General features: G+C 53.0%; 1 protein-coding gene across 1 annotated transcript in view; it reads left to right on the forward strand.

Moving 5' to 3' along the window:
- The window catches only part of ADAM12 (ADAM metallopeptidase domain 12), a 302779-nt gene that overhangs the window by 257410 nt on the left and 19685 nt on the right, over positions 1-25684 (forward strand). The window contains 9 exon segments of the mRNA XM_066355592.1: positions 5986-6075; positions 7796-7991; positions 15041-15149; positions 15255-15453; positions 17893-17970; positions 20004-20112; positions 21440-21575; positions 22244-22349; positions 24018-24197. Coding sequence (XP_066211689.1) covers positions 5986-6075; positions 7796-7991; positions 15041-15149; positions 15255-15453; positions 17893-17970; positions 20004-20112; positions 21440-21575; positions 22244-22349; positions 24018-24197 — 1203 coding nt within the window.

A 25684-nucleotide genomic window follows, 5' to 3' on the forward strand; every position in this document is an offset into this window, starting at 1 on the left:
ACCATCACCACCATCACCACCACTATCACCACCATCACCACCATCACCATCACCATCACCACCACCATCACCACCATCACCACCACCACCACCATCACTATCACCATTACCATCATCATCACCATCACCTCCACCATCACCTCCACCATCACCATCACCACCACCACCATCACCACCACCATCACCACCATCACCACTATCACCATCACCACCATCATCATCACCACCACCACCACCACCACCATCACCACCATCACCATCACCACCATCATCATCACCACCACCACCACCAGCATCACCACCACCATCACCAGCACTATCACCAGCACCACCAGCACCAGCACTACCATCATCATCACCATCACCATCATCACCACACTCACCACCATCACCATCACCACCACCATCATCACCATCACCATCACCACCACCATCACCACTATCACCACCATCACCATCACCATCACTATCACCATCACCACCATCACCATCACCACCATCACCATCATCACCACCATCAACATCACCACTATCACCACCATCACCGTAATCATCATCACCATCACCATCATCACTATCACCATCACCACCATCACCACTATCACCATCACCACCATCACTACCATCATCACCATCATCACCATCACCACCATCACCAGCATCACCAGCATCACCATCACCATCACCATCATCACCACCACCACCACCATCACCATCACCAGCACCACCATCACCATCACCACCATCACCATCATCACCACCACTATCACCACCATCACCACACTCACTACCGTCACCATCACCACCATCATCACCATCACCTTCACCATCACCTCCACCATCACCATCACCATCACCACCACCATCACCATCACCACCATCACCATCACCATCACCACCATCACCATCACCACCATCTCCACCATCATCATCACCACCACCACCATCATCATCACCATCACCACCATCACCATCACCACCATCATCATCACCACCACCACCACCATCACGATCACCATCACCACCATCACCACACTCACCACCATCACCATCACCACCATCATCATCACCATCACCTCCACCATCACCATCACCATCATCACCATCACCATCACCACCATCACCACACTCACCACCATCACCATCACCACCATCATCATCACCATCACCTCCACCATCACCATCATCACCATCACCATCAATCACCACACTCACCACCATCACTATCACCATTACCATCATCATCACCATCACCATCACCATCACCACCATCACCATCACCACCATCATCACCATCAACACCATCACCACCATCACCACCACCATCACCACCATCACCATCACCACCATCATCACCATCAACACCATCATCACCATCACCACCATCACCACCATCACCATCACAACCACCATCACCACCACCGTCACCACCATCACCACAATCACCATCACCACCACCGTCACCACCACTGTCACCACCATCACCATTACCATCATCACCATCACTACCACCACCATCACCACCATCACCACCACTATCACCACCATCACCACCACTACCATCACCACCATCACCACCACCACCACCACCACCACCACCATCACCATCATCACCATCACCATCAATCACCACACTCACCACCATCACTATCACCATTACCATCATCATCACCATCACCATCACCACCATCACCATCACCACCATCATCACCATCAACACCATCACCACCATCACCACCACCATCACCACCATCACCATCACCACCATCATCACCATCAACACCATCATCACCATCACCACCATCACCACCATCACCATCACAACCACCATCACCACCACCGTCACCACCATCACCACAATCACCATCACCACCACCGTCACCACCACTGTCACCACCATAACCACCACTACCATCACCACCATCACCACCACCACCACCACCACCACCACCATCACCATCATCACCATCACCATCAATCACCACACTCACCACCATCACTATCACCATTACCATCATCATCACCATCACCTCCACCATCACCATCACCACCACCACCATCACCACCACCATCACCACCATCACCACCATCATCATCACCACCACCACCATCACCATCATCACCATCACCACCATCATCACCATCAACACCATCATCACCATCACCACCATCACCACCATCACCATCACAACCACCATCACCACCACCGTCACCACCATCACCACAATCACCATCACCACCACCGTCACCACCACTGTCACCACCATAACCACCACTACCATCACCACCATCACCACCACCACCACCACCACCACCATCACCATCATCACCATCACCATCAATCACCACACTCACCACCATCACTATCACCATTACCATCATCATCACCATCACCTCCACCATCACCATCACCACCACCACCATCACCACCACCATCACCACCATCACCACCATCATCATCACCACCACCACCATCACCATCATCACCATCACCACCATCATCATCACCACCACCACCACCAGCATCACCACCACCATCACCAGCACTATCACCAGCACCACCAGCACCAGCACTACCATCATCATCACCATCACCATCATCACCACACTCACCACCATCACCATCACCACCACCATCATCACCATCACCATCACCACCACCATCACCACTATCACCACCATCACCATCACCATCACTATCACCATCACCACCATCACCATCACCACCATCACCATCATCACCACCATCACCACCATCAACATCACCACTATCACCACCATCACCGTAATCATCATCACCATCACCATCATCACTATCACCATCACCACCATCACCACCATCACCAGCATCACCACCACCACCGCCATCACCATCACCACCATCACTACCATCACTACTATCATCACCATCATCACCATCACCACCATCACCACCATCACCAGCATCACCATCACCATCACCATCATCACCACCACCACCACCATCACCAGCACCAGCACCACCATCATCACCATCACCACCATCATCACCACCACTATCACCACCATCACCACACTCACCATCATCACCATCACCACCGTCATCACCATCACCTCCACCATCACCTCCACCATCACCATCACCATCACCACCACCATCACCATCACCACCATCACCATCACCATCACCACCATCACCACCATCAACATCACCACCACCACCATCATCATCACCATCACCACCATCATCATCACCACCACCACCACCATCACGATCACCATCACCACCATCACCACACTCACCCCCATCACCATCACCACCATCATCATCACCATCACCTCCACCATCACCAGCACCATCACTAGCACCACCATCACCATCACCATCACCACCACCATCACCACCATCACCATCACTATTATCACCACCATCACCATCACCATCATCACCACCATCACCACCATCAACATCACCACCAACATCACCACTATCACCACCATCACCATAATCATCATCACCATCACCATCATCACCATCACCACCATCATCACCATCATCACCATCACCACCATCATCACCATCACCACCATTACCATCCTCACCACCATCACCATCATCACCATCCTCATCCTCATCTTCATCCTCATCACACCAATGTTAGTACCCACATCACCCCCCCATCATCACCCTCATCCCCCGCATCACCACCCCCACCACCAGCCTGTCAGCAGATGCTGAGGTGCGTGAGTTTTGTCAGCCACCGACATTGTGGTTCTCTCTTTTTTCCCCATCAAGAAGTCACTCAGCTTTGACAGGGCGCTCACCATCTCTCCAGGCAGCATAGCACGTTGCAGGGCAGATGGCATGAAATCAGCTCTCCTTACACAGAGCCAAATTTCACTTATGTGTAATTCCCAAACTTGTATGTCTGTGGTTAGGTCCCTATTTTCATAGGATAAATTGTTGAACAGAATTCTCATTCTTATCCAAAGAAATCTTTCAAAGTCATAGGTGAGCTTTTTGCCTCAGTTTTGAGGGTTGTTGGGTTTTTTTTTCACTTTTCAATGGTCAGGCTCATGCTGTGTCTAACAGGAACCTGTTTTCAGTTTCCAAATCGCTTTGACCAGAACTTTTAGTAAAGATGGAGAATCCGTCCCCTCTGATAAGCAGAAGAAACAGATTCTGTGTCCTTAGAAAGGCAAGCGACAGCCAGACACTTCCCGTATAGGGCATTGGGTTTATATCAAACATGCGGGTCCCCGACAACTCGCTCATTCTTCTCGCTAACAGGGTGGGGAGAGCAGGCTTATCTCCCTGCGTGAAGTCACTGGGATGCCAATAGCTGGCAAAAATCTCTTAAACTTCGTTGTCTTTCTCACATTATCAGTCCCCTTTGAAGTCCGAGTCATTCTACTTGGCTGCGTTTCCTTCTGAGCTGCTGCTTATATTATTTTAGTGGTATGTGGGTAGGGGTTAGTTCTCACAGGCTCGTAGGGCCCAGTCTTAGGATGACTGATGTGACTTAGAACAAGGAAATCTGTAATCGGGTTAGTGTGTCAGTAGTCGAGCCATTTAGATCACAGTGAACAGGATGACCTTGCTGGACATCTGATGGCACTAACTGGGGAGGCAGCTGATGAACTCTTCAGAAAAAAAAAAAAAAAGTTCCTAAACTTTTTAGGGTTCTAAGTCCATGAGTCAGAAACCCATACTGTCATGAAAGGTACAACTATGACTTCTGCTTAGCAGTTTTATCTTATTGTATATATTATGTACTCCGGACGTTTATAAAGTCTTTGAACAAATTTAAAATCGAATCACTTGGGTTGTATGTGTAATAGGGCCACATGGTAAACAATAAGAATCTAATTCATGGTCTTACACAGGGTCCACTTCAGATATCTGGGTTTGCCATACATCTTCTGGATTATCAACAAAGCTTTATTGACTGCACTAATGATACTAACTATAAATTCATTCACAGAAGATGGTTTTAAGGAGTGAACCATTATACTATTAAAATAGTAGATGACTGGCTTCATTGTAGCCAGCAGGGCGTCAATTCTTTAGCACACATCATATATTAAATAAAAGTAAAGGATACTGATAAATAATCAATACAAAAGACTCTATGAATGAAGTCTTCCTTCTTCTAGTAATTTGGTTTTTTTCTAAAATATCTAAGCTTTAAGTTATTTGGAATGTTTTCAGCCCCAGACTTCCCAAAGATGCTAGGAACATGGGTGTAGACCTTTTATTGAGAGCTAAGCACAAGCATCCCTCTCCTGTTTCTTTTTGTGAGAACAGAGTGGGTCCTTGTGAAGCACAGCTTAACCAAGGAGGTCACTCCCCTCTGACTTTTATTTCAGAGAGAGCAATACAGCTAATATTTGATCTCTGTTTATATCCCTTGCCAATCAGTGGGCACGGCCCACAGACCTCTTCTGGCCCCCTGGGCATTCTCATGTGCATTTCTGAGCTGGAGGTGCCTGGTCGGGTTAGACAGCCCACCTGTGCCCTGCGGGTCTCACCTGTGGCATCGGCTTGGATGGCCAGGAGCTGTGGTTCTAACATAAGTTGAAGTGCCTTTCCTGCCAGCATGCTCCTGGTGGAACAGGTGCTGACTCTGGGAAGAGGAATGTTTACGTGCATCTACGTATGTTTTTAAAATAAGTAAGCTCTGAACATTCTAGGGACCCTGATCGAATTCACTGCAGTTCAACCTGCAACAGTCGGAGCCCCAGCCACGCCCCGTACCCCTTTGTGAAAGGCGCTGGCGTGCTGCCGACTGTCCCCAGGGACTTGCCCGCCCCCTCGGTCCATAAACATCTCCCAGAGCTCTGCTTTCGTGTGGACGGAGGGAACCCTCGGTCAGGCTGGTTTGCAGCGCCAGGGCTGGGCTGTCGGGTCCTTTCTTTGCCCGTCGCAGCCAAGTACAGCCCAATGTGGGCTTTCCCCGAGCGGCTGCTGCTCCTGACCCCACACGAACACGCTTCCCTCCACAGGAGTGTACCAATCTCTGCTGCAATGCCACCGCCTGTACCCTGAAGCCTGACGCTGTCTGTGCCCATGGGCTGTGCTGTGAAGACTGCCGGGTGAGTTCTCTGGGCCCCAAGGTTGCCCGTGGGTTCCGACGTCCCAGTGGGTAAGCCGTGCAGGGCGGCGCCCCAGCACTCGTGGCTGTGGAGACTGTGGCTCCTTAGGGGGTTGGCATGTCTCCGCCTCCAGGCCACACGCACCTTCCCAGGCCACGTCAGCTCTGATCAATTATTTGTTTAAGAGCTGAAAAGTGATTGGACCAAAAAACTCAGGCTCGATGTTACCGGTTACATGAGCCCTTGGAGGCACGTGCGGTCCTGTCCCCGTAACCAGAAGGAGGGCTCCACTCCTGTCACTCAGCCGTACACAAGCTCCCCATGCTCGATCCCAAGAACGTCTGGCTGCCGGGCTGGGGAGCCTCACAGGTCGTCCCACGGGGGCGGGGGGGGGGGTGCATAAGCATCCTGATCTCAGTGTCATCCTAACAGTAGTGCCACCGGCCGGCCCCGCCCAGCCACCAGCCCTGCCTAGCCCAGCCCGGCGGTTTTATGCCTTTGCATCTCAGCCTCCATCACTGTATCTGTTTTGGCAAGTCCGTGCTTTGTGTCATTGTTCAGCGCTCAGACCTGACCCGGAAGCCTGAGCTTCTGATTCAGAGGGTGCATGGGTAGAATTTTATTTATTTTTAATGAAGCCGTCAATCTTGGCTTTCTGTGTTCAGGACCCTCCCTCTGACCAAGCACAGTGATTCAGAAGTTCATTAAAACATGTTACGTTCAGCCTGATCAGGCAGTGGTGCAGTGGATAAAGCATCGGACTGGGATGTGGAGGACCCAGGTTCGAGACCCTGAGGTCGCCAGCTTGAGCCCAAGGTCGCTGGCTTGAGCAAGGGGTCACTCAGCCTGCTGTAGCCCCCCAGTCAAGGTACATATGAGAAAGCAATCAATGAACAACTAGGAGCCACAACAAAGAATTGATGCTTCTCATCTCTCTCCCTTCCTGTCTGTCTGTCCCCATCTGTCCCTCTCGCAAAATAAAAAATATAAAAGCATTTTATGTTCAGCTTAAAATACCCTTCATCCCCTCCCTACTTGTGATTAACATCAGGCACCTCCTGGCACACCCAGCTGGTGGCGGGAGGTGGGGAGGGGCTGGCGTGGGGAGGTCAGTGGCTGTGCTGCCTCAGATAAGCCACTCGAAGCCTTAATTTCTCCAACCCCAAAGAGACGAGGCTCAGGTCGGATGGTCCCTGACATCCTGTACTGTCCCTGCTCGATCTCTTCTGCACCTCTCCCCGTAGAGTCCGGCAGATGGGTTTCAGCTCTCTGGTTTGACGACAACATAAAATAGCTGTTGTCACTGTGCCCGTGGAATTATTTTTGTCAACTTGCAAAAGCTCATCTTATAACCTGCAGTGGTATCGGCCACCGGAGCTCTTTTTCTTCAGAATCAGTGGGTCCATCAGGCAACACTCCCCTCTCTCCCCTGTCCCCAAGGAGCGGGTGCCAGTGACCAGCTCGTCTGCTCATCAGACAATCCTAATGTCCCGTGAGGCTAAACAGAGGCTGCTCCTGACCGCCCCCCCCCCCACTGCCCTTATGGTGGAAAGGCCATTGTCACCCAGCGCAAGACAGTTATGTCAGTGACTCCCTCTGCTCTAAGGGGACTGACCCCTTTATGTGACACACGAGAGTGGCCCGCTCTGCCCAGCCCGGGAGCTGAGCCTGTCCCCTTGCCCACAGAGCACGTGCCATGAACACCCTCCTCTCCTTCCAGCTGAAGCCCGCAGGGACGGCGTGCCGGGGCCCCAGCAACTCCTGCGACCTCCCCGAGTTCTGCTCAGGGGCCAGCCCCCACTGCCCGGCCAATGTGTACCTGCACGACGGGCACCCATGTCAGGGGGTGGATGGCTACTGCTACAACGGCATCTGCCAGACCCATGAGCAGCAGTGTGTCACGCTCTGGGGACCAGGTACGTGGCGCCTCCAGCTCAGGTCGCTGGAGGAACTGGCTCCCTGGCTGGGCTGGGGACTGCCGGGCACCAGGCACCAGCAGGAGCCAGCCCTGAGGACCTCTGCCAAGAGCTGAGGGTGCCCGAGAAAGTCGCTGCAGCCGGGAAGGCCCCGCACAGACCTGGTGCACGAGTTGTCTGCGACCAGGAAGGATTGGGGGGGGGGGGCACCTGACTTCCAGATAGGAGGCCCATGGGAGGGACAGCGAGGGCAGCAGGCTGGACTCCGGCGCTCAGGGAAGAACGTGGACACAGGAGCGTGAAGCCCATGGGAGGGACAGCGAGGGCAGCAGGCTGGACTCCGGCACTCGGGGAAGAACAGGGACACAGGAGCGTGAGGCCCGGAGTGCCCTGTGGTTCTGACGGCAGAGCCAGAGACTCGTCTGCTCCAGAGAAGGTGCCAGGCAGTTAGAGGCTGTCTGCTTACTACCGCTCTTGTGGGCGACACTGGGCCGGGGGCAGGTACCATTTGTCCCTTCTAACCCTCCAGTGACCCCTGAGGTAGGGACAATGACTAGAGTTTTACAGAAAGTAAAGCTCAAGCTCAGAGGCTATAAGTCAGTTTCCCGAAGTCATGAGGCTGGGACTTGGACACAAACCATTGGGACCCAAAGGCCACATGAAACGCCTACCCTGTGCAGTCACCCCAGAGAGCCGGGCCCTGAACTAAAGTCCCGTGGAAGTTCTAAAGTTGAACAAACTCTCGGATGCGAAAGGGGGAAGAATCTGTCCCTCTGTGTGTGCCACTGTGCGGCCCCTTCTTCAGGGACCAGAGACCCGGGGCTGCCCAGGGCAGTCGGGGACCCGTGGGCGCATCGCCCCAGGACTCGCAGCCCATCTCCGGCCCATGCAGAGTATTCTCTGAGGGTGCGGGCCCCACCCAGACTTTTCCCTCTCCCTCCTCCCGCTGGCTGCCAGGGTGACCTCAGCTCTGGCCGGAGACCCTGGCCGTGGCGAGGCCGCCATGGTGAGCTAGGCCGCAAGCCGGGCAAGCTCAGGCCCCGGCCCTGGGGGGAGAAGAAATCTGATACAGACCTTTGTAAGACTTGGCGGTGAGGTTCTGCTGTTAGGGGTGAGGAGGGGAGGAAACGAGGGCTCCAGGTGATGAGTCAGCATCCAGCCCCGGGGTGGAAGCAGGAAGGGAGGACGCCGCCCCGAGCGAGGAGGACAAGGACAGACGTGTTCCCAGGGCCGGGCCCTGGCGGGGCCCACCCCTCCCCCCAGCCCCCCCCCCCCCGCCGTGCCCCTGGGCACTGGGGACCTCCTGAGGGAGAAGAAAGGAAGTGTGGACACAGCGTATGGGTCAACACAGCCCCTCCCCTTCTCAACAATCACCCGCTTCTTCCCGTGAGCCTCAGGCTTCGTGGGTGGACGGGGGTGGGTGGAAAGAGGGTCCTGCGTGCTTCAGCCCAAAGTCCTGGCCCCTCTGCCTGCGGGTCTGGGTGGGCCCCCAGGCAAGGGTGGGGGCCTCCTGGTCTCAAACAAGGTCAGTCTCTGCAATGACAAGCACAAAGTAGACACTCACTATACACGTACCAGACGGTCGTAGGGGCTCTGGATGAATGAGTGCCTTTGGACACCGTTTAGCCAAGTGAGGTCACCCTGGGACAGTGCTACCGCTGCCGGCCAAGTCTTCACGGCATAAAGCACCGCTAGTGGCCGTCCCTTCCCAGCCTTTCTCAGACTCGGTGACCTCCCGTTCTTGAGTGACACGGGGTGTGTCTGTGCTCCCTTCCAAGGGGTGTTCCGTGCCAGAGCACGCACAGCGCCAGGGCTTCGCAAGGGGACAGTCTCTGCGGTATCCCAACATCGTCGGGCCGCGTGTCCAGAGTGAGGTCAGATGGGGCCCCCAGCTCTCGCCAGGCCACCGCCTCTGTGTGACTCAGCTGGCTCCAGGCCTTTGCTTTGTGGCGACCAAGCCTGGTATTTATTATCTCATCGGCTTAGTCCTTCTCGAGTGGCCTGACCAGAGAGAGGGGGAGCCAGACAGGCGGCCACTGTGGCGTTCTGACTCACGGGCTGGGCTTTCCGAAAGTGAGAGCAGCAGGAAGTCACCTGCTTTGAACTTTCAACGTCCTTCCTGGCAGCCGGGGCTGAGGCCTGGGGACCCACCCAGGAGCTCCTGGCTTCTCTTCCCCTCCCTACCCTTGCCCTGCTGACTGAGGGGGCCTCGGCCCAGTCAGGTGGGTTTGCCATAGGGCATCATCGCACCTAGACGAACAGTTCCCGGCAGTGGGGATGCTCAGAGCTCCCGAAATGACAGGGTGGGGACCCCACCTGAAGAGCCGCCTTGGGTCCGTGCCTTCAGTCTACCTCTCCAAACCCTTCTTAGTGCTTCAAGTCCCCACATGGAACCCCTCAGAAGGGCAGAGAGCGTTTGTGCCTGAACCAGGTACGGCCCCTGGGACACAGGGCTTCCTGAGGAGCCTGGACCGCCCACCACCTTTGCAAACGCGGAGTGCGCCTCTCCTCCCACACCAGAGTGGCCGCCGCACAGTCCGGTTCAAGGGCACCGTACAAGTCTCCTGCTGCAGCTGGAACAAATGACCACAAACTCCACGGCTCGGGACCACACAAATGTATCACCTTCTAGACCTGGGGGCTGGAAGTCCTAGAGGCAGCTGTGGGCAGCGCTGGTTCCTTCTGGCGGCCCTGGGGGAGCTTCCTGTCTCCTTGGCTCATGACCTCTTTTCTTCACCCTCAGGGCTGGCAGCACGGCACCCCCGCCCCCGTCGCCCTCTGACCTCTGCTTCCCTCCTCACGTCTCCTTCTCTGACTGGGACCCTCCTGCCTCTCTCTCAGGAGGACCCTTGTGATGATCTGGGGACTTACCCCATCTCGGGACCCTTAACTTAATCGCATCTTCAGGGCCCCTGTCGCCATATAAGGTTCTGAGAATTAGGACATGGACCTCACTTGGGGGTGGGTCTCTTTCCTGCCTGCCCCAGGCACTGAACAGACCACCGACTGGCAGGGTGACCTTTCAGCGGACGACTTGACCTTGTTGGGCCTCATCTGTGAAGTGGGGAGAGCAGCGGGCCTCCCCCTGGGTACACTGTGGTCCTCTACCACTGCCTGGCCTCTGTTGTATGGCACATGCCCGTGCACAAGCGTGCTAGGTGCCCGGAGCCTCGTACATGTAGATTCTATAAACCAGATGTGACTGTGTTTGCAGGAAGCTCACAGATGAGCGAGCAGGAGCCTCGAGTCCTAGGTCCGGCTGTGGTCCGGCTGAGCTGGAGTGGGCCCAGCCTGGGGGGCGGGGGTGCAGCCAACCAGGCAGGCGTCATAGAGGAGGCTGCCCAAGAGTCTGTCACCTGTCAGGGTGGAGAGGAAGACTGCTTCCTGCATATGGAGTGGCAGGGGTCAGGGGACACAGGAACCATGGGGCCATCCCAGGGAACCGCAGGCTGTTCTGTTGCAGAGAGCTTGCGCTGTGACCTGGAGAGCAGAAGTCCTCTTCTGTCACACACACACACACACACACACACACACACACACACACACACACGTCCTCTTCTGACACACACACGTCCTCTTCTGTCACACACACACACAGACACACACACACACACACACGTCCTCTTCTGACACACACACGTCCTCTTCTGTCACACACACACACAGACACACACACACACACACGTCCTCTTCTGACACACACACGTCCTCTTCTGTCACACACACACACACACACACACACACACACACATGAGCTTGCGCTGTGACCTGGAGAGCAGAAGTCCTCTTCTGTCACACACACTCACACACACACACACACACACACACACATCCTCTTACACACACACACGTCCTCTTCTGTCACACACACACACACACACACACGTCCTCTTCTGTCACACACACACACACATCCTCTTCTGTCACACACACACACACACATCTTCTTCTGTCACACACACACACACACACACATCTTCTTCTGTCACACACATACCCCCCACCCCTGTTCCTCTCACTTGTTAAATGTTCATCACTATCCTTGTTCATGTAAGATGCTGACTCAAGAGCCCCAGTTCTGTGGGGATGACATTCTTCCCACGCTCCCTGTGTGCTCTGGCCGGGGGCGGAGGTCATTTCCTTTTCCTCGACCAGGCCCCCGGCCAGCTAGAGGTGCCGGGCTGGGAGCCTTTTCACCCTGTGTCACAGCGGGCGACGTGACTGTGCTGTCAGGATTCGGAAACGAAAATCTCTGAATTGTCAGAGATGCCTTTGCTACATCTCATCCCCCATCCGCTAGCAAATGCTCTGAACTCCAGGAGCCGTGGAGTGTTCGTGGAGTGTTCGTGGAGTGCTTGCTCTGCTGGCCGGGGCCGTGTTCCCCCAGATGACCTGGCCAGCTAACTGACTCATCCAGGATTCTCCAGTCACAGTCACGAAGTCAGTTACTCACTCCCGGGCTCTGGCACCCCAAACCCTGGCCGGATGAAACCCTCCCTCCAGCTCACCGTCCCCATGGGAAATGGGCTTGTCTGAACCCAGCGTGATAGTTCAATAAAATTATCCCACTTCTACATATTTCTACAAATAAAATGATTTTTTTTAAATTCAAAACATATGCCTGCACCTCCTAACTAGCAAAGCTCATACACTTTTAGAATACCTTCGAGTTTTGGATTCATTTGTTTGTTTTTCCAGTTATTACTGTTGATGATCACCTGGTTGGCTAGGAGTTTAATTTTTTTTTTTTAACTCACTGATTTTTTTTTTCTCCCACAAACCTTGTAGCTGAAGACTTTGTATCTTGATGTCAAGCACATAAATATTATCAGCAGGTGAGACTGTGACGTGTACGTCACTGTCTTTGCCCAGCTTGGTCTTAATAGCCACACAGACTTTTCTGTCCACACGACATGACCTTCATTCTTGCTGAAAGATGGCTGGGTGTTTTCCTTCAGGCAGGAAACTGACTTTTGCCAACATTGTCTATCTGAACCCCTGACTTGGTTACCGAAAACAAACATCACTTAACAGCCTGCATCAGGGAGGGCCTGAAATATGTGAGCTTTGTCTGTCTGGTCCGCCACCGGAACCTCGTGTGAGCTAAGCAGACGACCTTCCTGGGCTGGTAAATATTCAGCGTTTATCTGAGAGGTCGGTTTAAATGAGTTTGGTTTTATTACGATACACCTGTGGGCAGTACTGGTCCTCCCTGTCCTCAACTATGCTGGCTACGGATGGAAAGGAAAGACATTTTTTCCCCAAGAGTCTTATCGTTGAGAAGTCAGGAAAGTCTCCCTCTTGCCCGATGGTGCGAGAAGAAAATGATAGAATCTCTCCCACTTGGACTTGATTTTCTTATGACCGCAAAGGCCAATACAGAGAAGGAGCCATGGCAGGAGGGTACACGACTGTGTTCTGTTGTTCATAAAATGCCGGTGTCCTTGGCTGTTAGGGGTGGGGGTGACCGGAATCCGCGACAGGGACCAAGGAGCTCGTCTGACGGAATTGGGGGAAGTGCATTTGCAATCACGGAGTCATTTTAAGGAAAGATTAACTCAAAGTGTGGGCTGAATTCAAGGTGTAATCGCGTCTTTCAGAAGAGAACCTCCAACCTCCAATGACTGGTAAGAGGTCTATCCCTCTGAAGATAAAACTGGTGATCAAAACCCATCACCTCTTGTATAATTATCAAGTGCAATAGGATGTCAGAAATTGCCTCTGAAAGGTTAAACTTCATCTTTACGGGAGGGCAAAACACCTGAGTGTTCCTTCGTTAAGAATTCAAAGCTACAAAGGGATGTAATATAGTAGCGCTGAGAAAACGTGTCATTTTTTTTTTAAGAGACAGACACGAAGCCTCTTGTCTTCATGGAAATGTGCAAACGTGGAAGTCCAGTAGCCTTGAACCCAAATCTGTGCTTTATCACATCTTGTGAGTGGAGAGAAGTCGTTGACACTGTTTATTTTTGTTGTTGTTGCTGTTGTTTGTTTTTGTGGGGGTTTTTTAGGTTAAAGATTTTATTGTACGTAACTCCTTTTGCAGGAATTTTGATCTTTTAAAGAAAACAGAGCTTGAGCTTGCTGCACCTCCAGAGCACCTTGGAGGGTAACTGCAGTAACAACGCTGTAGGGCTTTATTCTCCGTCCCCCAAGCGGGAAAGGTAACGGAGTTCCCAGCCGGGGGCGGGAAACAGCAAGGTTCACAGCGAGCTGCGTCGCCTTCGCAGGCTGATGGGATTACACTCCAGAGGGTGTTCAAACAACACGAAAAGAATCTCAAGTGACCAGTTTCAAAATACCAATTGGCATAGACCAAAACACAGGTTCTTTCTCCTGAGGGATGTGTGCCTTCGAGAGATGTCATCGCACGCAGGATTGGCAAGCCCTCCGAGGCTCTGGCGCCACAGACCCAATTATATGCTCTCTGTCCCCTGTCGGAAGATGCACTAAAAATGGCCATTTCCTGAGCTCTCTGGTCCCCATGCCCCTCTCCTTCGGGCACCATCGTGCTGTGCCGGACGTCTGTGGAGTTTTATGTCACCATGGCGTCCGAGAGGCATCTCTGCCCTACAGACTGAACACGTGTGAGGTCTCCGCATTCTCGCTTGTTCTCTCCCTCACTGCTCCCCCCATTTAGTCGTCACTGCTCTCCAGCACCTGCTAGAGCTTGCATGTCCCCCCTCCCCCTCCTGGAACAGTGTGGGATGCTGTCAGAGAGAAGAGCCAGCTTCCCCCTCTTCCTGCAGCCAGCCTCCTCTGTTCTGGGCGCGTTGGGTCTGGCCCCACGGCCAGGCTTCGTCTCCTGCGAGGCTGCACAGGCCACGGCCCCGAGGTGTGAGCTGCGGGCTTGCCTGTGAGCTAGCTACGTGGACAGAGGCGGCGACGGTCCCGCCTGCCAGCGCTGGCCAGGAGTCAGCCAAGGCACCGGCTGCATGTCCTCTGGACACAGGACTCTTCTCCCCAAACCTGAAAGCCCAAAGCTGTTCCAAGAAAAATACGAAAACCCCCTCACAGGAGCTGACCGCGCGGCCTTGCTTCCGTTTCAGGTGCTAAGCCGGCCCCCGGGATCTGCTTCGAGAGAGTCAACTCCGCAGGCGACCCTTATGGCAACTGCGGCAAAGACTCTAAGAGCTCCTTTGCCAAATGCGCGATGAGGTAGGAATCCGCCTCCCGACCGCCATTGTTCTGAACGTCCCCCATGGCTGAGGGTTGCTTCCAAACGCCCCCTCCTGGGGGACTGTCTTGTTCTTGCCCTTCCAGGGACGCCAAATGTGGCAAAATCCAGTGTCAAGGTGGTGCCAGCCGGCCAGTCATTGGTACCAATGCCGTTTCCATAGAAACGAACATCCCACTGCAGGAAGGTGGTCGGATTCTGTGCCGCGGGACCCACGTGTACTTGGGCGACGACATGCCGGACCCTGGGCTCGTGCTTGCCGGCACTAAGTGCGCAGACGGAAAGGTAAGACCCAGAGGTATGATGCTCACGTGCGTCATAACGGTCAGTCTGGAACAGGGAGCAACAGACAGATGCCTTTTCCAAGGACTGAGTTCTGAGGTGTGTTTGTTTTTCTAAACCTTCTCCCTCTCAGAACTTTGTCTCTGGTTCCCTCCAGTTTTTTGCACCTAGAAGAAGAAATCAATAAATCCTAGATCCTGGGTTGACCATTGGGATGCAGATTTGGGGAAGTCTGGCTTGTTTTTTTTTTTGGCCTTTCGTGTTCATAAGTCATTTCTACACTCTTGGATGTCGCGAGGGTTTCCAGCCAGGAAATTACTTTGGAAGGAAACGCAGACGCATCTTGCATTGTTTTCGGAAATGGGGCCTTGGCCTCTGGCCAGTGTTCTTGGGGTTTCGTTCTCACCCGGATGGCGGGAAGAATGGGAAGTCCAATGTATTTTCAGAAACCCCCAAGCAGTGGATAGGAGAGAGGAAGAGAAAGAATATGCCTAAGGCCGTAAGAGAGTTCTTTGGAGACCAGAGAGAAAGGTAGACAGATGTTTTAGGATTTAGAAATAAAGTCCAAAATTTTTTTTTTTATTTTTTTTTGAGATTTTTCACCAGATCTGCTCCATTGATTTTTTTTTTCACCAGACTTTCTCATCAGACTAAATGATTGCAAGTTAATAAAATGACCTAGGGACGAAGATGAATCAACCCCCATGTGCTTTTCTGGGACCCCATTTTCAAAACGATTATGAAATCACTCACAACCAGAGAGGTCACAGAAGGAGCCAGACCCACATTCTGCTTGTCCAGCAGAGTTCCCAGGGCAGAAATTCCCCCCACGCCTCCCCTGCCCTGTCCCTCCTCCACCCTGCACCACAAATTGCCCTTGAGGAACTAGCATGATGCGTGGAACATGTGATACATGCTGGACGTCTCCTTGACTGCGCACGTCACCAGCTTGTATGTATTCAGGCCTTGACATTAGGATGACACCCGTTTTTAAAACTGTCGGAACAGCCCGGGCCGGGTGCCTCTGCACACTGCCGTTCCAAAGACTCGGTTCACCCACGAGGTTTTCTTCCTCCACGCGCAATGTTAAATGTGCTTTGACCTCCGTTTCTGCAGAACACGGGGCTCTTTGAAAGCCATCTTTGTTCTTGTAAGTGGGCTCGGAGGAGAGCAGCAATGTGGTTCTGACCAGGGCCCTTGTATGTTGGTCGTTGTCCGAGACAATTCCTTTTATCGGCTGGAACGTGACAGTCCCCTTGGCCGAGATGATGGCCAGCCCTTTACATCAGCCCTTAATCGTGCCTGACATGAGCTATGAGGATCAGATGGTGAGCTTCCCATAGGAAGGTTCTACAGCAGGGGTCCCCAAACTTTTTACACAGGGGGCCAGTTCACTGTCCCTCAGACCGTTGGAGGGCCGGACTATAAAAAAACTATGAACAAATCCCTACGCACACTGCACATATCTTATTTTAAAGTAAAAAAACAAAACGGGTACAAATACAATAATTAAAATAAAGAACAAGTAAATTTAAATCAACAAACTGACCAGTATTTCAATGGGAACTATGCTCCTCTCACTGACCACCAATGAAAGAAGTGCTCCTTCTGGAAGTGCGGTGGGGGCCGGATAAATGGCCTCAGGGGGCCGCATGCGGCCCGCGGGCCGTAGTTTGGGGATCCCTGTTCTACAGGATTGAAAATGCTTCTACAAACGAAAAGTTAGACTGCCTTTGACCCCACTGATTTGCAGCGTCTTCTGGGAGATCAAGGGCCCGGTCCCCTGAGTCTGGAGTATGTTACACACCTTTGAAATGAAACTAGACCCTTTCAAACCAGCCCAGTGTCGCTCAACAAAGCCTCTGCAGAGGCTCGACACGTACAGGGGACCATCTGTTTCCTCTGCTGAGCGTTCCTGTTGACGGTTCGCCTCATCGGTGACAGCACTCGTCAGGCGGTATTTTGGGAAAGCTCCCATGTTTCTGTACCTCCTGGACCCTGGATACTTGGTCTCAGAGTCTACACAGGCCCCAGAGTAAGGACTGATCTGTTTCACGCTCTCTTGGATCTTTTCATGGAGAAAAGAAAATGCTGCAGTATGTCGATTTTCTACTGCAAGCTCTAAACAAGCAAAAAAATCATGAGAAAGTCAGTTACCGTGATTTCAGGATCGACCAAAACCATATAAAAATTTGCAAGAAACACACCCCACCCCACCCCCACCCCTGTAGCATTCGCGTGGGTCTGAGGTCCCAAAAGGCACTGAGTTTAGACGCAGGCGTCGGGATCCATGTCTGAGCGAGGTCGTTGTGCCGCGTCCAGAGTAACGGAGAGGGGGTCTTTCCTAGACTTCCCGTTGCGGTTCCGTTGTGAACAAATGGATGCGTGCGCATGGGCTCGCACAAGTCCTGAGACGCTCCCTACGTCTTCTTCCTTCCGTAGATCTGCCTCAATCGTCGCTGTCAAAATATCAGTGTCTTCGGGGTCCGTGAATGTGCGATGCAATGCCACAGCAGAGGGGTGAGTAGGCCGAACGGCCTTGATTTATTCTAGCCGGTCCACAACAAGCTAAGCACGAACTCATTCACTGGTAAAGGTAAATATATATATATGGCAGCGTCTCCTCAATGATTTCTTCTTAGAGACATTCATTTTCTTCGCCCTTTATGCATAGTAGCATAGCAAATGTGATTTTAATGAACCAAAAATGAGATTGAGTGGTAATTAACTTTCCAATTAACATTCTATGATTTTTTTTAAAAAAAGGGGGGAGGGGCAGGGGAACATTGTCATTTTCAAAGTCATTTTAAAATGAAGCACCCTTCATGAGGAGTTGTGCAATAGCATGTCAGACAGAGCGGTTCCTTTAAGTGTCAGAGCACACGCCTGAACCACAACCCTCCCAAATGGACTTAAGACAAAGGAGACAGAACACGGACCCACGTGCTCCCAAAGCCCCGGCCAAGGCGGTTGTGACTCAGGAAGGCTGTTGTTTCAGTCCAGAGAATCTTCAGGGGAGAAGAGGATGCTAATTGCCTAAAACAGCATTTATTTTTCCTGACGGTCTCAATGATTTCCCATGGCACTATATCCATCTTGATTTGTCATGCCGGTGGTGCGGTTGTGTTTCTGAAAGCGTTTCCTGCAGAAATCACGCTCCCAGTTCTATTTTTTAAAAACCTGCCAGGCGCCCGCCAATGATTCTAACGTAGAATTATAGGGTTTTCACAAAATGACTCTGGCAGCGTAACCAGAAAGAATGATCGGGCTGCTTCCCCCGCGTGAGTGTAGCTGTCCGTGTGAGATGGAATCCTTTCATGTCTTCATCAGATCGTGGCAACCTTTCTAACAGCTGGAAGGGACGGCCTCGTGCCGCCTTAGGATTTTACCGATGAAGGCGCCCAGGCTCCAGTAGGGGGTAGTGACGTGGTCAAGTTACTTGACCCATGAGTACCAACGCTGGGTCAGGGACCCTGGACTTCTCACTGTCCAGCCTCCCCGGGGACCCCATGTTCTCTGAGTAGATGGAGCAGCTGCCAGGACGTGGTATCCAGGAGCTTGACCACAGTCCTTCCCTAGGGAGCCCGGGCTCACCAGCAGCACCTCTCGGCGGTCTCTCTACCTAGGCACAGAGCACATGGCTGGGCAATACAGCCTCCTCACAGAAAGAATGCCGCCTTGTTTTCGGGCTCATGTTCTGTTGGGTCATGGACTAGGTCAGTCAATACCTATGTCACAACAAGGATGGTGACACAGGTTAGGGAGCAGCCGCCATCTGTCACGACGGTAACCAGGTGAGCAGGAGCCAGCCCCTCCGGGGAGTGTGCTCTGGCCTCCAGGTTGGGTTCCCGATCCCGGGCCACCTCCTGCTGTCCTGGGTGCCCGTTTCCCGTCATAGCAGAGCCAGCGTCCTGGTCCGTGAGGACAGCAGTTCTCTGTTGGCTGTGCCCACCCTGCAGGGCTGGGAGCCGGGAAAGGGCCACCAGGAGGCTCTGCCGGAAGGAAGTGGGTGTTTCAGGCAGGAGACACGGGAGCAGGCTCAGTGGATGTGATCCTCGTGTGGCCTGGCTGTGGGTCACCCAGCCTCGCCCAGACTCCTGTCTGAAGGTGCCCAGAGGTTGTCAGGCCAGCGATGCCCAAGGGCTCAGATTCTACATCCTGAAGCGGGATCCCTGTTCACCACGCAGAAGGCCTCTCATCGTGGCCAGGTGAAGAGGGCTTCCTGGGTTTAAAAAGTACCCAGGTTGAGACGTGGTAGAAAGGAGAGGAGGGGCCCTAACGGTCACCATGACTCTGAACAGCTGCTAACTGGCGGGTTACGTGACATGCAGCCTCGGGCTCTGGGCTCCTGTGTGGCGTTCTGCTCTGGGCCTGTCCTGACAGTGACATTTACTGAGTCTTGTTCCATGGGTGCTGAGGGGGGTTCTGACCACAGGGCCTTTGCTTTGCCATGGCGCCCAATGAGGGCTCAGAGACTAATCTCTGCCCCGGATGGACACTGTGTCCTAACTCTGCCTCCCTCTCTGTGCTCTTCTTCCCGGCCACCCTGAAAGGTGTGTAACAACAGGAAGAACTGCCACTGTGAGGCCCACTGGGCGCCCCCCTTCTGTGACAAGTTTGGTTTCGGAGGAAGCACAGACAGTGGCCCCATCCGGCAAGCAGGTTGGTGGGACAACACATCCAGAGGAGGGGGCACTGAGCTACCGAGGGGGGTGGCTGGGGAAGGCTGGGGGGTCTTTCCAAGAAAGATGGGAGCTCACCAACCATCAGTGTGGCTGTAGATATGGACCCCCAGGAGCAGGAAACCTCTAACCCCTGGCACTGAGGGTCCTCCCCTTCCTCCCCCCCAGCACTGAGGGTCCTGCCACCCACCCACTCCCACCCCCCAGCACTGAGGGTCCTCCCCTTCCTCCCCCCCAGCACTGAGGGTCCTCCTCTTCCTCCCCCCCAGCACTGAGGGTCCTCCCACCCACCCACTCCCACCCCCCAGCACTGAGGGTCCTCCTCTTCCTCCCCCCCCAGCACTGAGGGTCCTCCCACCCACCCACCCCCACCCCCCGGCACTGAGGGTCTTCCCTGGCTGCCCAGCCCCACAGCTGCAGGAGAAACCAACGTGGTGGTGGCATCTTCCCTTCCACATCAGGAGGGACCTTAGCGTCTTTGCACTCATCAAAGTGAGTCAGATCACAGGAAAGGGGACGTTTCCATAGGGCAGATACACCGCATCATGCAGGGGTCCCCAAACTTTTTACACAGAGGGCCAGTTCACTGTCCCTCAGACCGTTGGAGGGCCGCCACATACAGTGCTCCTCTCACTGACCACCAATGAAAGAGGTGCCCCTTCCGGAAGTGCGGCAGGGGGCCGGATAAATGGCCTCAGGGGGCTTCATGCGGCCCGCGGGCCGTAGTTTGGGGACGCCTGATCCTAGAGCAAGGGTTTGCCCCAAAGGCTGGACTCCACATCCCTGACAGAGCAAAACAGACCCCAGGAGCATTTCATCAAGCTGCAAGCTTTTCTTTGGCTTTTTCTTTTCATCCTCTAATTGGACACAGTGTCCAGAAATACAGTCTTGGTCTAAAGAAGTACAGAAATAAAAAACAAGGAATGAGACGAGGAAGGGACCTGGGGGGCCATGAATGTGATGGGGGCTGGAGAGGTTTTAGCCTGGGGACCACTGTCATTCTGAGGGAACTTGAATGATGACTTTCTGCTGTTGTCATGCTGGGGGGGGGGGGGGCTGTGTGGCCACAGCTGCAGTCCCGCCTCCCAGACTGTGTTCCCATTTGCGAGCTGCAGAGTGGTCACCAAGGCACACTGGCGACACAGCCCGAACCCCGAACCCGGCCTCTGCGCGCCCTCCGGGGCTCTGCTCTCTCCGCCCCTGTTCCTCCGAAGCCCGCTGGGCCGTAACCGGGACAACTTGCCACGTGCCTGGTCGCAGCGTGACCCCACCGCCACCTTCCCTGAGCCAGACGTGTTTCGTTTCAGACCACCACAGTGTGACGCTGGCGGCCCTGGTGGCCATCCTGTGCCTCCTCACGGCCGGGTGTGCGGTTTACCTCAAAAGGAAGACGCTGATTCGCCTGCTGTTTACGGACAAGAAAACCACCATTGAAAAGCTAAGGTACCGTGGTTTGGGGGGGGGGGGTCATCTTTTCAGGACGTGGCGGTAGAGAGGGTGTGCCAGCCGCTGCCCGTGCCACGTGGCCTTCAGCAAAGAGGAGGTCGACGTGCTGGGGCCGAAAGCTGGTTTGAGGGGGGAGGGTGGTTTTGTCTTTTTCTTTTTTTGTGTTGACATTTCTGCTGGACTAGCTGCCTCCTTTACCTTCCCTTCAAACCGTGTGCTAGTTGTTACAGAAGTAAGCAGGTGGCAGACAGTGGATCTCTCTGAGGGACTCCACCGCCCTGGCAGGAGTCACTTTCATAAGACGTGGGGTGTTAGAATGCTTTCCTCGGGTGTTTGGCTCAACTGTCTTCAGACGGCGTCGCTGAAACACCAAACTTTATAGAAAAACATCTCCCAAGTGCCACAAAGCCGTGATTCTATGGGTTGCAAGAACTAATTTAGCAGAGTAGAGGCTTTGGGGAGTAAAAAAAAAAAAAATCAGTCTTTATTTTTTAATCTTGTAAGAGTGTTAGATAATTTAACCTTTACATGTTTACCTACACGGAGTTAAAAAACATAAAATCAGTAAATTGTTTGTTTCCGCATGGGGTTGTGAACAAAACAGAAAACGCGCCATGACCCGGAAGGAAAGGGCCCCGGGTGAGCAGCTGTGGGTTCTGTTGCAGGCGCGTGCGTCCAGCCCGGCCCGGCGGCCCCCAGCCTGGGCAGGCCCCCTTCGCCCCCCTCAGCAAAGGTTTGGTGAGGAAGCCCACACAGACCAGCACACACAAGGTATGTCAGTGTGCATGTGGGGACATGGGGTCTGCCTGGGTGGGAATGGATCTTGGGGTCCTTTTTGTTATGCAAGTTCAACAAAGGCATGCCGAGGTGGTGGCCAGGGGCTGGGTGGAGGCTTGCAGTAGCCCTGGAAGCTCTGTGAGGTCCTGTCGGGGCAGACAGTGTCCCCAGTGTGATTGATGCGGTGTGAGGCTGTTGTGAGCCATGATCCCTCCAGCCAGACTCCCAGGAGGCTCAACATATCTGCCGCCCAAGAAGGTTCCTGATGCTGGACCCCTCCTGTTGGTTCCGATGCACCCACAGGGTTGGGGTGAGCTTCTTTGGCCCCCTGTCACTCCCAGGGTATTTCTAAGAGTTACGCAGCTCTGTCAACTCTCTGGTTTCAAGGAGCTGGAATCTTAATCCTACGTACGGCCAGGTTCCCTCCTGTCTTGTAAAATGGCTGCTCCCCTGGTGAATTATCACTAGAGCTCTCTCTGATAGGCAGTTTCTCCAGGGTTGTGACGCATCCAGGAGAATGCTTGAATACTGGACTCGTGCGGCAAGAGTCAAAATTATAGCAGTGAATAATAGGGTTGGTGTCAAGAAAATCATTATCGCAATAAACTATTTTATCTCCCTTGATCTAAAAAGTGTGGAGGGTTGGGTTCCAAAGTATTCCTGATAAGCTTGGCCACCTTTCACCCCCAAACATAGGACCATAGTAGAAACAGCTTTATTTCTGGCAGCCAAAATCGGGATGTGACCCAAACATCCACCGATAGGCAGAAGGATAATCTGGGTATATTTACATGGTGGACTGGTACTCGGTGATAAGGGATGAACCACTGATTTACACAGCGTCATGGGGAAAGTCATCGTGCCAAGCGAAAGAAGCCAGGAAAGAATGAGTACTCTAGGATGACATTCATATGAAGGTCTAGAAAATGCAAACTAATTAGTTGTGACAGAAAGCAAGAGTCCCAGGGAAGGGGAGATGAGAGGGTGGAAGGGAGGGACGACAGGGACTCTCTTTGGGGGGTGATGGATATGCTCATTGTGACGGTTTCATGGGTTTGAACTTAATGCCCAAATTTACCAAAGTGCGCATTTTAAATACATTCCATATGTCCAGTAGACCTCAGTAAAGCTGTTCTTAGAAAGAACTGAAGAAAAGAGGGAGGGAGAGAAGGCAGGGGCCGGCAGCACAGCCTCACGCTGCGTCTGTCCGCATCTGTTGCCAAGCCCAGGATGCTGTGCAGAAGAGCCCCCCCCCGCCCCCCCCAGTGGCCCCCGAACCTCAGCCCTGGCTTCCAGAAGCCTCCAGGCCCCTTGTCCTGGTGTTGTCCTTGGCCGTTCCCTTGAAACCTGATCTGTGTCTTCACACTTGCCACTTCCTCAGGTGTCTTGAACCTATTTGTTAATGATTTAAAATCAGGGGTTTTTTTTAATCCAAACAAATGGATCCCTCTTCTCCCAGATTGGGGGGCAGGGTGCTTCTGTTAGAATGTTGTAGTCCAAATAAATAAGAAGAGGCTCCCTCTCGTGTGCTCCTGGTCTCTGCCCCTTTCTTCACCCCACCTCCCCTTCAGCTACGGCCCACTGCACAGCACGGCCTTGTCCTGAAGGAATTACATGAACTTTGAGAGCCACGGATCATAGCTATTGGCTTTGACCCCGCAGGACAATCCCAAGAGACTGCCGCCAAGTCAGAACATTGACATCAGCAGGCCCCTTGGGGCCCTCGACCTCCCTGGGCCCGGTTCGCCTCAGCGAGCGCTCCCGGCTGTCCGCCAGGCTTCCCGTGTGCCCGGAGTTCCCGCCAGACCCCTGCCCGCCAACCCTGCTCTCAGGCAGGCCCAGGTACGCCCTCTGTGGCCGAAGGGTGGGTGCAGTTCAAGTCCAGGCGCCGATGCTTGCTCATGTGTGAACTTGGAGGACAAGCTGTCTCCCTTTTCATGGAGTCCCCGAGTTCCTCTGATGGTTCCCCAAGATGCCGCACACTGAGCATCCATGCGGGGCTTGGCGGATAGTAACCGACGCGTTCCTTTCTAGTGGTGGTTGGTGACATTTTTACAATCAGAGTTTTGCGAGGGCACCTGTGCAATTAATTACCCTCCTCACGGTGATGCTTTCAGGGACAGCAGGGGCACTGTTCATAATTAGGCCTGGGCTGTCAGACACAGGCGGTCGCTTTGGGAATGATTGTGGGGACACTCTATTACTCTTTCTCATTTTCGAAATTCTTTTCGAAAATTTTTACCGTCTGTTGCGTTCCTCCATAGCAGTGGCGGCCCTGTGCTAGATCCTCTGGGTGGCCCACCTCCTGTGGATGCTGTGTTTGAAAGTAACGGTCTCTGTTTGTTCTCACCATGAACGTGACATCGTTTCACAACGGGAAACTTGGGGGGGGGGGGCAGAACGAGCACGTGCAAAGCACAGAGAGATCACGACCCTGGTGACGTTTCACGCCGTCTCCTGGTTATATTTTCTTCTAGTCATTTTGAATGTAATTATGTGTCTTTTTAACATAATTTATTTTATATCGTTTATATACATTGCTTTATATACTATTTTTTTTGTCGTAAAATCATTCACATTTACCACAGCGTTAAAAATTCTTTTAAAAAACATCCAGACAAGAGCACTCTACTGTATGTGTGAGTACATTTTTACATACTTGACAGTTGGTGGGCATGTTTGGATATCTCTAAGGTTTGCTATTATAAATCACTCTGTTATGAAGGTCTAGACCAGGAGTCCCCAAACTACGGCCCGCGGGCCGCATGCGGCCCCCTGAGGCCATTTATCCGGCCCCCGCCGCCCTTCTGGAAGGAGCACCTCTTTCATTGGTGGTCAGTGAGAGGAGCACTGTATGTGGTGGCCCTCCAATGGTCTGCGGGACAGTGAGCTGGCCCCTGTGTAAAAAGCTTGGGGACCCCTGGTCTAGACAGATCCATTCTGAACCACTTGAATCCCTTAGGAGACATTCCTAAAAGTGAAAATACTGGTTTGAAGAATGGTATGCCATTTTAAGCCTCTCCCTATAGAAATTAAGTATTTTTCAGGACTTTTATGTTCATGTTTGTCCCATTATTATGGAGCAGCTGTTTCTGTATGTCTCACCGGAACTCTGCGAGGACTGGTAACATCTTAAAGCTCTGCCAACATGATACACAAAACAACACATCTCTTTTTTTTTCTGCCCAGTGGTTTTATCAGTAACAGAAGGAGGGTGGTGTTGAAGTCTCCAACTATAAATGTGTCTCTTTTTAGTCCGTTTTTTTCTTCAAGCATTTTGAAGCTCCATTGTTTGTGATACGCACAGGTAAGTGTGTGTCTTATGGATG

The sequence above is a fragment of the Saccopteryx leptura genome, chromosome 13, assembly GCF_036850995.1.
Source record: "Saccopteryx leptura isolate mSacLep1 chromosome 13, mSacLep1_pri_phased_curated, whole genome shotgun sequence".
Taxonomy (NCBI): Eukaryota; Metazoa; Chordata; class Mammalia; order Chiroptera; family Emballonuridae; genus Saccopteryx; species Saccopteryx leptura.